Source organism: Aquarana catesbeiana, linkage group LG01, assembly GCF_042186555.1.
Source record: "Aquarana catesbeiana isolate 2022-GZ linkage group LG01, ASM4218655v1, whole genome shotgun sequence".
In the NCBI taxonomy this organism is placed as follows: Eukaryota; Metazoa; Chordata; class Amphibia; order Anura; family Ranidae; genus Aquarana; species Aquarana catesbeiana.
In genome coordinates this window covers 447553254-447571412 of record NC_133324.1, presented here as the reverse complement: position 1 = coordinate 447571412, position 18159 = coordinate 447553254, and the positions used below count along the sequence as shown (strand labels likewise).

General features: G+C 39.5%; 1 protein-coding gene across 2 annotated transcripts in view; it reads left to right on the top strand.

Moving 5' to 3' along the window:
• ADAMTSL1 (ADAMTS like 1) overlaps positions 1-18159 on the top strand; it is a 527411-nt gene that overhangs the window by 192504 nt on the left and 316748 nt on the right. For both annotated transcript variants that reach the window (XM_073636588.1, XM_073636596.1), the window contains exon 5: positions 10391-10517. In XM_073636588.1, coding sequence (XP_073492689.1) covers positions 10391-10517 — 127 coding nt within the window. The remainder of the gene's footprint in view (positions 1-10390; positions 10518-18159) is intronic.

The following is an 18159-nucleotide window of genomic DNA, read 5'->3' as shown; positions in this document are numbered from 1 at the left end:
GATTAACTGTTACCCTTTACTTTATTTTCTGAAGATTTGCTATTACCAGCAGTAAAACTTGCATACTGTGTGCTATAACTATGATCTTTTCCTTATGAATGAAAAGCACGGTCATTGCAAGTATTTTGTCTAAGGCCCTTGTGGAAGGAAAGTAACTATTATAAATCTTCTTAACACCCCCTCAAAATTTGTAATTATGCCTACCTTTCTGCTAGATCATCATGCTGAATGACAGCAGACTTATACAGAGTGGAGTAGGCATAGCTTCTGTTGCGTTGTGTTATATACGAAAGATAAATGGCCACACAGAAAAAAAGGTTTAGATTAATACATAGCAGCTGAAGACATGGATACTATTCAACATATTGCAGGTAAACAATCAAAATAGAGGTGCTCAGAGTTGGACAATCAGTGGTTCTGCCTGAACTCTGATCCCTTTCTTTAGCTGATATACCTAGATACATTTGTGCTCATAAGTTTACATACCCTGGCAGAATTTATGATTTCTTGGCCATTTTTCAGAGAATATGAATGATAACACAAAAACTTTTCTTTCACCAATGGTTAGTGTTTGGCTGAAGCCATTTATTATCAATTGTTGTGGAAATTTTTATTAATATATGTTGTCCGATGTCCCCCGGTGTCAGTTTTGCTGTAATATGCTCATGTGAGGGTATTCGCACATACAGACGTTGGTGGAAGACCATTGACTGTGGAAACCTTCCCGTGGACACGGCAGATCTGTTTGCTCTAAGGATGTTTGTGTATGCCTCACCAAGGGACTGGCCACTCCATCTCGACCGCATCTAAACTTCTAATTAAGCAGATCTGCGTACATGGGAACCATAGGATAACCATGCAAAATCATGGCCCACTGAGCCATGATAGACTATGGCGTCATTGGCAGCAGTGGGAATGTGAACACGATAGAGTTTAGAGCCATGTAGTTAGTGTTCAAATTGTGAGTCCTTTGTGTCTAACAGGATGCTTGCCGCATGGCCCTGAACACTAGCGTCTCCACACGTCACTACTGTATTTCTATTTGAATATATACATGTGTGTGTGATTGGTTCTTTTGAAAGAATATAAATGTCTGATTGTCTGATTCTGAAGCCACCACCTTCCTTTGTTTATTCATGTTGACGGTATAAATAAAAGGGGTAAAAGCATTCAAGGCAGGATTTTGCTGAGCTCAACGTGAAACCAGCATCAGTCGGTGTTACTTGGAGAGATACAAAGTACGATTTCCCAGCATTATATGAGAGAGCTGTATTTGTGCTTTTAAGTGCAAAGAAATTATATAGTTATAGGGAGAAGCCTAAAATTCCCCTGACACAATCAACTGTGTTTACTCTTTTTAAATCATAATGACAACAGAAACTACCAAAATGACCCTGATCAAAAGTTTACATACCCTGGTGATTTTGGCCTGATAATATGCACACAAGTTGACACAAAGGGGTTTGAATGGCTATTAAAGGTAACCATCCTCACCTGTGATCTGTTTGATTTTAATTAGTGTGTGTGTATAAAAGGTCAATGAATTTCTGGACTCCTGACAGATCCTTGCATCTGTCATCCAGTGCTACACTGACGTTTCTGGATTCTGAGTCATGGGGAAAGCAAAAGAATTGTCAAAGGATCTGCGGGAAAAGGTAGTTGAACTGTATAAAACAGGAAAGGGATATAAAAAGATATCCAAGGAATTGAGAATGTCAATCAGCAGTGTTCAAACTCTAATCAAGAAGTGGAAAATTAGGGGTTCTTTTGAAACCAAACCACGGTCAGGTAGACCAACTAAGTTTGCACCCACAACTGCCAGGAAAATTGTTTGTGATGCAAAGAAAAACCCACAAATAACATAAGATGAAATACAGGACATTCTGAAAACGTGGTGAGGCTGTTTCAAGATGCACAATAAGGAGGCAATTGAAGAAGGATGGGCTGCATGGTCAAGTCGCCAGAAGAAAGCCATTACTACGCAAATGCCACAAAGTATCCCGCTTACAATACGCCATACAACACCTCAAACCTACTGGCACAAAGTCATTTGGAGTGATGAGACCAAAATTGAGCATTTTGGCCACAACCATAAACGCTACATTTGGAGAGGAGTCAACAAGGCCTATGATGAAAGGTACACCATTCCTACTGTGAAACACGGAGGTGGATCGCTGATGTTTTAGGGAAGTGTGAGCTACAAAGGCACAGGAAATTTTGTCAAAATTGATGGCAAGATGAATGCAGTATGTTATGAAAAAATACTGGAGGAACATTTGCATTCATCAGCCAGGAAGCTGCGCATGGGACGTACTTGGACATTCCAGCATGACAATGATCCAAAACACAAGGCCAAGTCGACCTGTCATTGGCTACAGCAGAAAAAAGTGAAGGTTCTGGAGTGACAATCTCAGTCTCCTGACCTCAATATCATTGAGCCACTCTGGGGAGATCTCAAACTTGCAGTTCATGCAAGACAGCCCAAGAATTTGCAGGAGGAATGGGCAGCTTTACCATCTGAGAAGATAAAGCGCCCCATCCACAAATACCACAAAAGACTTCAATCTGTCATTGATATTAAAGGGGGCAATACATGGTATTAAGAACTGGGGTATGTGAACTTTTGATCAGGGTGATTTGGGTAGTTTCTGTTGTCATTATGATTTAAAAAGTGTAAACACAGTTGATTGATAATAAATGGCTTCAGCCAAACACTAACCATAAGTGAAAGAAAAGTTTTTGTGTTATCATTCATATTTTCTGAAAAATGGGCAAGAAATCATAAATTCTGCCAGGGTGTGTAAACGTATGAGCACAACTGTATTTGGTCACATTGGGAGGAGCATTGTTGTTTGTATTGTAGATTAGTATTATAGCCATATATTTTTCTTTATATTGAAACAAGTGCCTGCTGCTTTTCACCCACGCAATTATCTCTTCTCCTTTATTTGTAAAATGTTGCAGTTGATATTTAGCAGGGATTTTTTTCAACAGCATTTCAGCTAAATATCTTTGGCCAGAAGTTGTGTAATAAATTACCCAGAAATAGTGGGTGGGAAATGTCAGGGAATAACAATAATGACACTGATTACACCAGTGTAGATTAGGACCGGATAGAATTCATGGCAAGTGGAACATTTGTTACTGTGCCGGCTTAATAAAATTATTTGATTCCCTTGCAATGTTAGCTACCCTTGGGAAAGTGTGTACGCCTAAATACAAAGTTCACTGGAATAAACCAAAATGAAAGGTTGTAGGAGAATGAAACGTAAGTTTTAGGGATGTTTCCGCATACTGATACATACATTTGGATAATGTTGAATGAAAAAGCCAAAATGCAAATGTCTCGAACAATTCCATAAAAAAGTCCTTGGATGGTGATGGAAAAATGAAAAAGGTTTTATAGGATCCCATTACACAGCCTGTAGCCTGTCACATTTATTCTATCTTGTTAATGTTCAGTGCTCTATCGGGATTCTTTGATGTGTAAAAAAAAAAAACTAATTTGAACCTGCTATTCTGGAGCCTCCCCTGGGTAGAGGCAGTAATAGGAAGCCCAAAAGATGGAAAAAGCAAATTTGGGGAAACCAGGAAGTTTATATAGAAATCAACTGCAGGAGGGTGGGTTGGTGGAGGCTGGGAGACAAGCTGAACCAGCCCCCTGACACTAATAAACTTGTGGCGAGAAGAAGAAAGTCACTGGAGTGGAGAAACTGAGGAGACACTACCGCCTTGGGGAAAGGATCTCACTGTCAACTTCCTGGCTTCCACGGATTTGTTTTTCCCACGTCTTGGGCTACCTGTTGCTGTCCCAAAATTCCGATCGTGTGTACACAAATCCAATGCACAAAGTGCCACTCATGCTCAGAATAAATAAAGAGATGAAAGCTATTGGCCACTGCCCCGTTTATAGTCCCGACGTACGTGTTTTACGTCACCGCGTTTAGAACAATCGGATTTTCCGACAACTTTGTGTGACCGTGTGTATGCAAGACAAATTTGAGCCAACATCCGTAGGAAAAAATCCATGGATTTTGTTGTTGGAATGTCCGAACAACGTCCGACCGTGTGTACGGGGCATTAGAGTTATTTGCACTTTTGTCTTTTTCTTTCAACATTGGTCTATTAAATAGTGAGGACATTCCTCAGGCAGTGGCTATCAACTGTAATACCTCTACTAAAGCCCTGATTCAAAGCGCCATGCTTGTTTTAGTTTATTCTTATGCTTTGTCATATACTTGGAAAAACAAATACAATTTTGCAGTAAAAAAATTGTTTCTACTGTGTCTTTATTAATTTGAACATAAGCTACATACTATTTTGCTAGCACGCCTACTTTTTTTTTGTATGGGATTAAGTGTTTTGTCAAGTTAAAGGAAGAGTTCGTATCCATTTTTTTTTGTTTGGCCTTTGTAAAGTAATTATTTAAGAAAATAAAGTATGATTCAATTGTGTCCAATCATTAACTCAGGTAACCTCTGGGTTTCCAGGTACACCTCCTTCCAACTAAACTGCCCTCACTGCCATTGAAAAGTCAAAAAGGATTGTTTTACTATTCCACTTACTGTACATTCTGTGTTTTTAAAAAGCACAGAGAATGAGCCGATAAAACCATGTTGTACTTACTGCGGTGTGTGCTTGCTGTGAAATATAAGAAGATGGTGAGTGATTCTACCCATCAGTATATCTCAGTAACCAAAATATCCCTAAGTACCAAATTAGAAGATTTTTGGGCTCAGACTCACAATGTATTCCTGCCTGGTGTTTAAGACTAGGCTTAAGGTCATCTATTTATCTCAGCTCTGGAATTATGTATCTAGAATTATTCCATGATGTTAGAATTTTGCTTCTTATATACTAAGCTTGGTTAACTTATTTATAAGTAAAATAAATATGCTGAGTATGTAGGTAAATAATCAAATAAGCAAACAAAGGGAGTAACAATTAAAAGCTTTTTTATTTTCATATGGACCTTTAAAAAAGAATGGTAAAAACTAGCTAACAAGAGAGTTAGAAAAATGACTTAATAAAGGCTATTTAGGTTTAGTTAGGGGTTAATTTGTTAGTAATCAGGGGTCAAAAAAAAAAAAAACATAATTATTTTTTGTCATTTATTTTAATTTCTTTTTTAAGGTTTGTGTGTGTTTTACTGTTTTATATTATTATTATTCTGAAAAGTAGAGCTGGGAACTCCAGTAATCATTATAAGAGCTTTATTCATGTATGAAAGTGAGTAAAGTATACAGGGGCTTATGCGTTTCAGCAGAGAAGCCTTGATCACAGCACCATTAATAATATTTATATACACATAGTGTGGTACAATTACACATTTAATAAATAACAGGGGGTATGAGGGTTTTTGCCTGTTTTTCCTTGGAGATATTTCCCATTCCTTTTTGTCCTCCTATTTCTCTTTGAAGATACACTCTATTGTCAAAAGTATTGGGACGCCTGTCGTTACACGTACATAAACTTTAGTGGCATCCCAGTCTTCGTCCGTAGGGTTCAATATTGAGTTGGTCCACCCTTTGCAGCTATAACAGCTTCAACTCTTCTGGGAAGGCTGTCCACAAAGTTTAGGAGTGTGTCTATGGAAATGTTTGACCATTCTTCCAGAAGCGCATCTCTAAGGTCAGGCACTGATGTTGGACAAGAAGGCCTGGCTCCTCTCTAATTCATCCCAAAGGTGTTCTATCAGGTTGAGGTGCAAGCCAGTCACGTTCCTCCACCCCAAACTTGCTCATCCATGTCTTTGTTGACCTTGCTTTGTGCACTGGTCCAAATCATTTGGTGGAGGATTATGGTGTGGGGTTGTTTTTCAGGGGTTGGGCTTGGCCCCTTAGTTCCAGTGAAGGGAACTTTCAAGGCGTCAGCATACCCTGACATTTTGGACACTTTATGCTCCCAACTTTGTGGGAAGACTTTGGGGATGGCCCCTTCATGTTCCAACATGACTGTGCACCAGTGCACAAAGCAAGATCCATAAAGTGTTCTATCGGGTTGAGATCAGGACTCTGTGCAGGCCAGTCAAGTTCCTCTACCCCATACTTGCTCATCCATGTCTTTATGGACCTTGCTTTGTGCACTGGTGTGCAGTCATGTTGGAACAGGAAGGGGCCGTACCCAAACTGTTCCCACAAAGTAGGGAGCATGAAGTTGTCCAAAATGTCTTTGTCTGCTGATGCCTTAAGAGCCAAGCCCAACCCCTAGAAAACAGCCCCACACCATAATCTCCCCTCCACCAAGTGATTTGAATCAGTGCACAAAGCAAGGTACATAAAGTCATGGATGAACGAGTTTGGGGTGGAGGAACTTGACTGACCAGCACAGAGTCCTGACCTTAAACGGATAGAACACCTATGGGATGAATTCGAGCAGAGACTGCGAGCCAGGCCTTCTCATCCAACATCAGTACCTAACCTCACAAATGCTCTTATGGAGGAATGATCAAACATTCCCATAGACACACTCCTAAACCTTGTGGACAGCCTTCCCAGAAGAGTTGAAGCTGTTATAGCTGCAAAGGGTGGGCCAACTCAATATTGAACCCTATGGCCTAAAACTGAGATGCCATTCAAGTTCATGTGCTTGTAAAGGCAGGCGTCCCAATACCTTTGACAATATAGTGTAGATCCCATTCCTTTTTGTCCTGACAGGAAGGTTAAAAGTTACCCAAGACAAAGGCAGCACTAAAAACCTGACAGAAGCTCTACCTCTTCTTCCTTCCAAAATTAAATAAAACAGTTTGTCTGGGGTTAGGCTTTAATTTACTAATTCACCATAATTACTCAAAGAATATGCTTAGTATGAAAGTACTAAAGCAGAAGAGGACAAACTCAAACACTAACATCAAAGCAAAATCTTATCCCATCTGTAACAATCACTCCTAAGCCTTCACCATCCACTGGTCGTTTCTCAACACTGCAGCTCAGGTCTCTGCAGTGCACACCTGCTCTAATCAGGAAGGTTTAATTAGACTCTGACACATTCAGACTGTGTCTGATCATCAGACTGGCCTGTCTGTTAATTTCCTGGTATATTTCTGCAAATTGCTTGTACACTGTTTATTTGTGATTTTTCTGATCATTTTTTATGTCTGGAACCTGGACTTTGTTTAGAATGAGCTTGTCTGCATCTGGTTTGGCCATCAGCATGCTGACTACAGTCACTACAGTGTGCTATTTGCTCTGACCATCTGTCTGTGAACTTATGCTGCTTTAGCATCTGTCTTGCCTGTTAGTTGGCTCTCACCCCTGGAGACACAGTAGGTCCACTGAACTCCATGACACCACTCCACTTAACTTAAGTGTTTAAGTCATACTTTTCACAGCCAATAGTAGGAGCATCAAGTGTATTCAGGGCGATGTCTCTTACATCTAATAGAAGCATTAAAAAGTGACATCATTGCATAGTATTCTGATGCGGTAGGCCATCTGAAAACACTGGGAGTATTCTATAAACAAAGCTTGGCAACATAGTAAATGTCATAGATGCAGTAACATTTCTAACTACGTATAAAGGCCATGTGGCCACCAGGAACTATTCTGATAGCAGCAAATGGTGATATGAGAATTACTGCCCTACATTTGCAGGTGTGTGAGTGAAGCAGGGAAGTCAAGAAGGATTAGAACTAATTATCTAATTACTGTCTACATCATAACTCCAACAATTAAAGTATAACACATTACTCACAAGAATATATATACAAAGCATCACTGTTATGGCAAACAACTTTTAAAATAAATTATGTCCAGGCCGTCATGAACAACTTCCACCTGATGAAGCAAGAAAGAATCTAGAAACAAATTATAGAACAAATGCAGTGTTTATACTACAACTTTGGTTTCAGAGTGCTTATGTTTAAGAGCATGGTAAAGAACATTTCTGAACACAATCAGAAAGAGACTGTGTTTGCTTGGTGATGCTAATTGCATAGTATCCCCCTGTGCCACTGCCTCATCCTTCTTCTTGCCTCATCATCTCCAGTTGCATGGGGTCAGCCAAGGTACAGCAGTAGCTAAAGATGTGGGACTGCCTGAGGCCAAAAGGAATAAGGGCCTCTGTCAGGGAGAAGAAAGGGGTCAATCCTTAAAACAAGGCAGCTAAAAGAGCAGTTGTTAAACAAACACTCAAAAACAACTGTGGGCCAAGTATGCTATTACATGTTTGACACAAGCGCAAATAAAGAAGTTTAATCAAGTGCGGGGAAACCAGCATGGCTTTCAAGGCCTCTATCACTGGAAGCACGCAGCAGTCTGTTTTGTGCCTTATGACTGTGATTTCATTGAATGTGACAGCTTGCATTTAACCAAATAATTTTTTGCATCGCCGGTGTATTTTTGTGCAAAGATGGATTAAAATATATGAGCAAATTCAGGTAAAACGAGGTAAAAATAACAAAAATCTATAAACAAAGGAAACACATACATAGTGCAGACCAGCAGTTAAGGGAATGGTGTACATTGATTCTTCGTTCATAGTAACAGTCATTATGCTCATGCACATTTCATTCTTTTTCCCTTTGAGAAGCTTTAAAAGTATGTTACATGATGTCAGAAATTAATACAATCCATTTTGATTTAAAGAGAACCAGTCTGCATCTCCACTTTAGAGGTATGATAGTGCAGCCTTACCTTTCACGAATTTCTTGATTATTTAATTGTATTCTCAAATGTGTCAGGCTAAATATCTTCACAGTGACTATATTATCTCCATTTGATAATAGAAACTCATGTAACAAAGGTGCTGTCACAATTACACAAACGAAAACCTAAATGAGAGTTCAATTCAGCAGACAAATAACACAGCAACACAGAAATAGTGCCAGTTAAAAGTTCTTAGTTGAGGCTGGAAATATGACAGTCGCTGTGGAGACCTTGATGTCTGACATGGAGCTGAGATGTTTGCACTGACAGGGAGAGAAAACAAGTGAATAGCAGGACACACACCTATCAGGAAGGGTAAGGTTACACTATTACAACATTTTAAGGATGGAGGTTCTTACAAATGTTGATTCCTGACAGGTTTCTTTTTTAAAGGTCCGTCCATCCAAAATAGATATTTCAGCATTTGGTAGATGCTGAAGAATTAAACCAGATTTGGATTCATCTCTTCTGGAATTATGAGGAGATACCACTCTTTCTAATGGAGTTTACTTTTATTTTTATTTTGCATAATAGAAAAGAGAGCAGGAAGGGTGGGAACATCAAAAGGTGGGTGGGAACAGAGCCAGGAACAATGCAAAGGAAGTTCTTCTGGCTTGGTGGATTGATTATTTTTCATTTTTCTTTTTTATTTATTATTTCTGCATTAATAGATCTTATCTAAATGAATCAAACTATTTATTTGAAACAAATGTACCTTAAAAAAATACAGGTCCACAAATGCTTACTGTTGTTAAACAACACCAGTAAATTACAACCTCAGTAAATATAAGTATTTTCAAAATTAAATGATATTTAGGTGGTTTTTTTTTTACCTTGATTCAGAGTTATGTTTGTCTCGCTATATCAATAATGATTAGTGCCCAAGACACTCAAGTGAGTCCATCCCACCATTGTCTTAAGAAAAAAACCTTGCATAATCTTTTAAGGAGAAAACAATGAATAGAAAACAACAATTATCAAAAAGGTTCTTTTCAAAATAAAATGGTATACCTTGTAAATTGAAGAGTCTACAGTGCAAAGTTTAGCTGTAAATATTATAAGCCAATAACTGCATTCCATAAAATCATTATAGTTTTTTCCCATGTTTAAGCTTGAGTACAGATTTACTGTCAACAATCTGTTCTACTAGTGTGTTTTCCTCTTTAATCTGTTGTTTATGGCGATTTCCAGAAATAGAAGCATATAAATGTAGCAAATTTGCAATGTTCAATAAAACCAATAACTGTGTTCTTAAGAGGTATGCCAGTGTTTACAGCTAATGGTCTTGGAATCAAACACTAAACTAAGATGAGACCAACTCAATATATTTTTATTAAAATGACAGTGTAAATGATGCTTTACTTTGAAGAACGTGAAATTTAGTGGCAGCACAAGTTCCCAGTAGCCACGAGTTTAAGTACTGTTAGACCAGGAGTCAGGGCTACATTTATTGTCCACTGTGAATGTACAGCTGCATTATGTATCCAGCCTTTTATTTGCATTCATATCTGTTTTACTGTACATTGCCTCTGCATTCGGTAATGTTTCCCAAGAAGCCAGTGAAGTGAGACCTGTAATTTCCCATAAAACCAGACTGTGTATTTTTATTTGCTCTGGCAAAATCATTTGTTTCACATTCCGCTGTAGATTCAGTGTCAGCTCAGATGAAGATCTGGGTTAAACGTGTTACTTGGTCCATGTCATAGTCTACAAGTCTCCTGATACCTCTCTCTTTTTGTTGGCAGATTGTTGGTTGTGACCACCAGCTAGGAAGCACTGCAAAGGAGGATAACTGTGGAGTTTGCAATGGAGAAGGGTCCACCTGCCGACTGGTTCGGGGACAGTATAAGTCACAACTCTCTGCAAATAAGTGTAAGTGCTTGTTACCTTCAGGTTACATATTTACATAGTAGGTGAGGTTGAAAAAAGACACAAGTCCATCCAGTCCAACCTATATGTGTGATTATATGTCAGTATTACATTGTATATCCCTGTATGTTGCAGCCATTCAGGTGCTTATCTAATAGGTTTTTTAAACTGTCGATGCCCCCCCTCGCTGAAACCACATCCTTGTCGCTCTTATGCCGCGTACACACGATTGGATATTCCGACAACAAAACCGTGGATTTATTTCCAACGGATGTTGGCTCAAACTTGTCTTGCATACACACGGTCACACAAATGTTGTCGGAAATTCCGAACGTCAAGATCGTGGTGACGTACAACACGTACGACGAGCCGAGAAAAATGAAGTTCAATAGCCAGTGCGGCTCTTCTGCTTGATTCCGAGCATGTGTGAAATTTTGTGTGTCGGAATTGTGTGACACACGATCGGAATTTCCGAGAACGGATTTTGTTGTCGGAAAATTTGAGATCCAGCTCTCAAATTTTTGTTGTCCGAAATTCCGACAGTAAATATCCAAAAGAGCCTACACACGGTCGGAATGTCTGACAACAAGCTCACATCTAACATGTGTGGTATGTTAAACAATCTGTGGATCTTCCTTTGCACCATATTTTTTCAATCAGTACTGTTAGCCTATTCCTGAACAACATTTTCTCTGGCCTGCTTAGGTCCATTGAACTGATATTAGAATTTTTTTGTATGATTATTATAGCTGGTGTCACTAATGCAATTCTTTAACCCATACCAAATGTATAATGCAGAGCAGCATCTGGTGTGTATTCTAATGTGAAAACATGTGCATAGTGCCAATTCTAAGGAGGACCATTGAGTTCTGACAATTTTAAAGAGTTATTATACTTTGATATTAAAATTGAGCAAATCTAACCTATCTCCCCTGCACATCTCCCACAATTATTGCCTCTGGCTCATAAAAATAATTAGAAGGACTCTCTAGCTATGGAAACGGGTATACTGTGCTTGTATTCATGTCTATAGACACTGGAATATAGAGGGGGCTCAGCTCTGTTTCTGATCAGAACACATAGAGCATTTTAATAAAGGGGCAGAGGGAGGCATTTGCTTATTTGTAATATCAAAATACAGTGACTTTTTAAATGGATTATAATTGTAGAATTACTATTGGTTGTTTGAGATATTACAAGTTAGGTTGGTAAATGTTAATTCCTGTCTGTCTTAAAAAATGGAAAACTATCACTCATTATGTTAACTTGGAAAATTATTATTGATTAAGCTGTCATCTTGTTTTTAAATAAAATGTGGCAAAGCATTAGAGTTTATTAGGTCCTGGCAAAACATGGCTAAATCAAAATAGCATATGTTCAACAATAAAGTGACTTCAGAATTACAAGATATCATCAATAGAAAATTACGTCTGAAGATATTTTATAAAATAAGCTGTGGACTTTAACCAGTGCTAGGATACACACGTTATTTTATGCAGCTGGTACTTACGGTATATCTTAATAGCACATCCATAGCATCATACAGAATAAGCTAAAGAAAATATTGATTTCATTATAGTTGATTTTATAACTGAAGCTCTTCACTGATAGACTGATGCTGGTCATTTTTGGAGCAACAACAAAACAAATACATAGAGATTTTTTTCCTTTAAATTGTGAGGGAATATGAGATTTTAAAGGTGCGTATAAGACAATTTGATTGTCTTATACACATCTTTGAAATCCTGTATTCCCTTACAATTTAAAGGAAACAGTTCTCTGTAATGTGGTTTGTGGTGCTTTTATACTGATACATTTATTGCCCACATGCAAAACAATTCTATAACTAATACATATTTACATTACTTTGTTAGGCTCCCATAATGGATTTTAATGGATGTGAACTAAGAAGCAGATGAATTGCACTGAAAAACAGAAATATGGAATGTATAATGTTTCCATTGCAGTGCTTCCATATATTATAGGGTGCTGCTTGATGACAGTTTCTTCTGTACATTGGTTCCCTACCAGGCAGCTTTATTTTCTATTAGTGATCTGTGGATTTCCAACAAGTGGCCTTAACTAGAACAGTGTGATTGTTCGGTTGGTATCAAGTGTCTCAGGGAGACTTCAATTTTTACTTTACAGCTTGTGTTTTTTCCATTAAATTGAATGCTGGTGTTGGTATTCATCTGTCTGTAATTGTGCTCCAGTGGAGCTTATGTTTTTTTAAAGTGTGACTGAGGAAAGCTGTTACCATCTAAGGTGCGTTTAGCCACAGATATTTTTCCTAGAAAGCTTTCCAAGCATCACGCTCAGTTATAGACCTCACATCTGTTTGCACTCCCTGAAGCTCTGTGAGGAACAAATGCACAGGTTAACCTAGTCTATACGGAGGGTTTGGAGAAAGATACCTCAGTGAGGCTAATTTACTAAAGGATTGAGAATGGTTGCATGCTAAAGTGGATGAAGATAAAGTAAGTAAATGGGAATTTTATTTAAATATGATTGGATAATTACAGTGAATGTTCACATTTTATTACATTTTATTGTGTGAACATTATTAAATACTTTAGTGAATTAGCCCCACTGAGTGATTCAGGATGTTTAAGGAGCAATACAGTTGAAGATAAGTGAACCAGGACATTTTGAATATCAGTCAATACACCCCAAAGGGTTTTTATGACTTCTGTCCTTTGGTGGGCTTTCATATGTTCCCTTGTGTGTTCCCTGTGATTCTCCAACCCTTTTCCAAGGTCTATCTGGTAGAATTGTGTCATCAGACACAACCCCTATATTTAAAGCGGAACTTCAGTCGTTTTTTCATCTTTCCATCTATTAAATCTTCTGCCCTTGTTATTTTAACTTTGAATAGTAAAACATTTTTTTCTTCTAGTAAATACCTTATACAGCCCACTTCCTGTTTCTTGTCTGGTAAAAAGCCTAGGCTTATGAAATCATGCACAGCTCTCTCTCTCTCACTCTTGTGAGAGTTTGCCAGGAAGGGAGGGGGATGAGTCATAAGAGGGCCAATGAGAGCTGTGTAGCTGGAGGTGTGCCTCTGTATGTCAGTGTAAATCCAGGAAGTGAATAGGCAGTAGCTTCAGCTGCCCATGGTTAAAATGGCTGCAGCCAAACTTAATGGCGGGAGATTTCTGCAGCATATTTGGCAAATACAGAATCACAGTATAAATAAAACAAAATGCAAAGTTGTTGGAGGAAAGCTTCAGAATGGTAAAGATGTTTTTATTACAAATTATGTGAGCAGACTGCCGTTCCCCTTCAAGCATTGCTGATACACAGTGGGCTGGTGCTGGTGCAATTAAAGTAGAACTATAGGTAAAACGTTTTTTTTTTTTAATTTTGAATTTTGAAGGAAAGGTTATAACCCCTGTAAGGTTTATTTTTGCCATCTTAGTCCCATTGGGGAGATTTACCTTTACTTCCTGTCCCATTGCCAAACAGGAAATTGGAAGAAATCCCTGAAAATTAAGGGTTTTGGGGTTTTTTCTGATATGGGGTTGTTTTTTTGTTAACTTTTTTGTCTAAGTATAGATCTATGCTTGTCCCAAGCATGTTTGAAACAACTTACTGTTGACTGACTCACTACCTCAGCTGGCAGTCTGTTCTAAGCTTCAACTACCCTTTCAGTGAAATAATACTTTTTAGGATTAGTTTTGAACTTTGCTTCAGTTAGTTTGAGGTCATGTCCCTGTGTCCTTGATCTCGGTTTTATATTGAGAATAATACTCTCTTGAGCCTTATTCACCCCCTTGATGTATTTAAATGCTTCAATCATATCTCCCCTTTCAATTCATTTCTCCAGACTGTACATATTAAGTTCCTGAAGTCTCTCCTGATATTTTTTATCCCCCACACCTTTCACCTTTTTGTTACCTGCCTTTGGACTCCTCCTATCTTATCAATATCATCCACTGCATTTCCTGGTCATAAGTAATTTAAAAAATTGCCCTGTAATATATAATAGGTAAAAATCATGTATGGAAACTCAGTAAGGAGCATTTTATCTGTTTTTTCGAGGAGCTAAGATACTAACCAAAGAGGGAAAATTTGAGAATCACAGCAGATATTCAACTGAAACACAGAGATGAGTAAGCAGTAGAGTGGATTTAAATACCGTAAGTTGGCTCAAGATTTTAGGAACCCTGCTTGAGTATAATTATATAAATCGTGTGGAAGATGTCCAGCTAGGATTGGAATTGTAAATTAAATAATTGAGTAGTGTTGTGGTTATTGTAAAGGATGTAACACTTGAAAACCATATATGGTTCTCCTCCAACTTTTTTGTAAACCATTATCAGGTGAAGAATCTAAACCGAATGCAGATAAGTGTCCCATAGTTCATAACAGAACCTTCCATCCAAGTGTATTACTTTGATTTGCATGCAAGATCTGATTATACATCTACCAACCCTTATATTCTCCTAATGAACAGCCTCCCTTGTGGTTTCTACTCTTTTGCATTTGCCTTAAATGGGATAACATCTAGTAGAACTCAGTAAAGGCAGGTAACAACAATGAGGGCAAATGTCCATGGGAAAAACAATGGCAAGATAATGTAGATATTCAGTTTTCTCTTATCACTCTCCACTTAAATAATATGGCCCATTTTTGAGGCCCATTTTTGAGATCTAGGAAGGTTTAGTGGAAAGATAAATCTGGTGTAGCCACTGCAGGTGAGTAGACCTGGCATCCGATATAAAGAGATTCCACCATCGGTATGAATTCCAAAAGGCTCATGGCTGAGTCCACCAAGCCAGAACTGTAATGTTGGATATAAGGAGAAGAATATATTTAAAAAAACAGATAGAAATTGCTAAATATCTGCCAACCTGTTTGAGCCAACTTGTTTTAGCTGTTTCTGGTGAAATTGATTTAATGTCTATTCAAATGTAGTTAAAAAAAAGCTTAAATGTTATGCCATCTTTACTGGCCATTATACACTCTTTCTTTCCTTTAATAACCCAGTAAGCTGGGAAGAATTCTCTGACCTGATTGAACACTGATAAAACACTTTATTTTCCTAAGAATGTGAATTTATTTGTTTGCTAATGATTCGCTCCAAGTCTCCAGTAGTTTCTTCATTTTCCAGGACAAAGCAAAGCAGCCTCATCTTCAACATGGACCTATAAGTATAAGCCAAGAAATAGGAACTTGGTATGTTCACTGATTCCCTAGGGCTTTTGCAAATTGAAAGATCTGCTTTCTTTTTCTCAGCATTTGTATAGAATTCTTTGGATGTGTAAATATTTGTGGGTTGCAATTGTTTCTACACTTTATGTCTGCTTCATGCTTCACTTGCTTCTAAATGACCACTTCATTCTATCCAAAGGACATTCAGAAAATGTTTTCAAGAACTGCTTAGTGCTGGAGCAAGATAGAAAATTCCCGGTTCCTTTCAGTGGCTTTTGTTTCCACTCACTGTTTTAAGGCATTGTAACTCAAACTACAGAGAAACAACAAAAAAAAAAAAACTACTTCCCACATTGTAGCAATTATTATACCAAATTGATTGCAAGGTCTTCAGTTTATGCAATTGAGACAGTATTTTGTATATTATACAACAGCAAACGTTTAGACCAGACTGCTGTTAGTATACATTTTATATTAAATGTGTCATGTATATGCAGTAATATTTGTCTGTCAGCTTACCTCTTCATGTGTTCAGCTTTAGAGGCCAGCCACTCTTATCCTGGCTGCTTAAGTAATCTCTCCTCAAAGCATGGCTTCACCTCAGCCCCTATCAGGGAACTCTATATTAACATGTGCACTGCAAGCCAGCCTTGCTGATCAATATTATGTTTTTGGCTTCCATGTGCTACTTGCTCTGTGTGCTCCGTCTGATTCCAGTTTCCGATCTTGGCTTGTTCTTGACTATTCTTACCTGCTTTTTACCCCGACCTTTGGCTATCTCCGGACTATCCTTACCTGCAGGTTGCCCCGACTTTTGGCTATCTCCTGACTATCCTTTGTTGTCGCAGTCTGCTGCTTCCTCTCTACCACCCTGTAGTCTACCGTAAGTGTGAGCTGGGAGGCCCTAGGGGTCGCGACCTGGAGCCAGACTGCAGCTAACTCCATTCCCAGCACTAGGGGCCTCTGGTGAACACCCACTGGCTCTTAGATTCTGCGCCCTGGGAAATCTCATGTTCTAGCTTCCAGTGTCATCCGTGTTGGTACTACACAGTACCTGCTCTACTGTATCACCTAGAGCTCCATCCGCAGCAGTCAGCCGTAGGGTCCACTATCTTGCGGTTCAATCTAGACCCCAACAGGGTGCATCTGTCACCTGGACTCAGTTTGATCAGCCATGGACCCGGCGGACATGCCGCTACCCACAGATGATCCATTGCAGGGCATAGTCTGCAGACTTGAGACCCAGGAATCGAATCAGACTCAGGTGATGCAATTTCTCCAGGATCTGGCTTCCCGCTTCGAGCAGCTTCAGGCCTCCTTGGCAACCCAGAGTCAGCAACCTCAAGTACAATCGGCGGCTGCACCTATTCCGGTCACAGTCGCAGCCACACATTCACTACAGCTGCCAGCTCTGTTCCGTTTCTCTGGGGACTCCAAAGCCTGCAGGGGATTCCTCAGTCAATGCACCATGCATTTTGAGCTCCAGCCTCAAAACTTCCTGTCTGATCGGGCAAAGGTAGCCTATATCATTTCCCTCCTCTCCCGTGAAGCTTTAGCCTGGGCTGCCCCCCCTATGAGAGAAGAATGATCCTGTGCTTTCCACCCTGTTCGACTTCTTCTCTTTTATAACATCTTTTGAGGAGCCGGCTCAGGTTTCTTTAGCAGCCAGTGCCATTTTATGTCTTCGCCAAGAATCTTCTTCAGTGGGACAATACGCTTTTCAGTTCCGTATCCTCACAGCTGAGTTGAGCTGGAACAATGAGGCCCTGGTTGCAACCTTTTTATATGGCTTCTCTGACCGAGTGAAAGATGAATTAGCAGGAAGAGCCATCCCCGCCGGTCTGGACGATGTCATTTCCTTGTGTAACCAGATCGACATTCGTTTTCAGGAAAGGTCCCTAGAAAAAAGACGCTAGCACTCCCTGGGCCCTAACCAGTCTGAGCTCTCCTCCCTTCATCCCGTGGAGCATCTTCTGCCTGCTGAGGAACCTGTGCGACTGGGCCGGACCAGGCTAACCCCAAAGAACTCTGGGCTTGTGTCTGTATTGTGGGGGCAAGGGTCATTTTCGTGACTCCTGCTCGCTTTGTCCGGGAAACACTCGGGTCTATTACATCTGGAAGGTGGAGTATTGGACCCAGGAACATTACCTTCTCGTCTTCTTCTTCCATTGTTCCTTCATGTAGGTGCTTCTCCTCAATCGATCTTTGCATATCTGGATTCCGGGGATGCTGGCAATTTTATGGACTGGAGAACTGCCTCTTCCATGAAGCTTACCCTTTTGTCCCTCACTATGCCACTGGTAGTCTCGGCAATTGATGGCACCGTTCTCCCAGGGGGCCCTATCCGCTTCCAGACTCTACCTATTAAGATGTCTGTAGGGATACCCCAACAGGAGTGGATATCCTTCCTCATTTTACCCAAGGCCTCTATCCCCATTGTATTGGGCCTTCCTTGACTACAATTCCACTCTCCACATGTGGACTGGGTCTC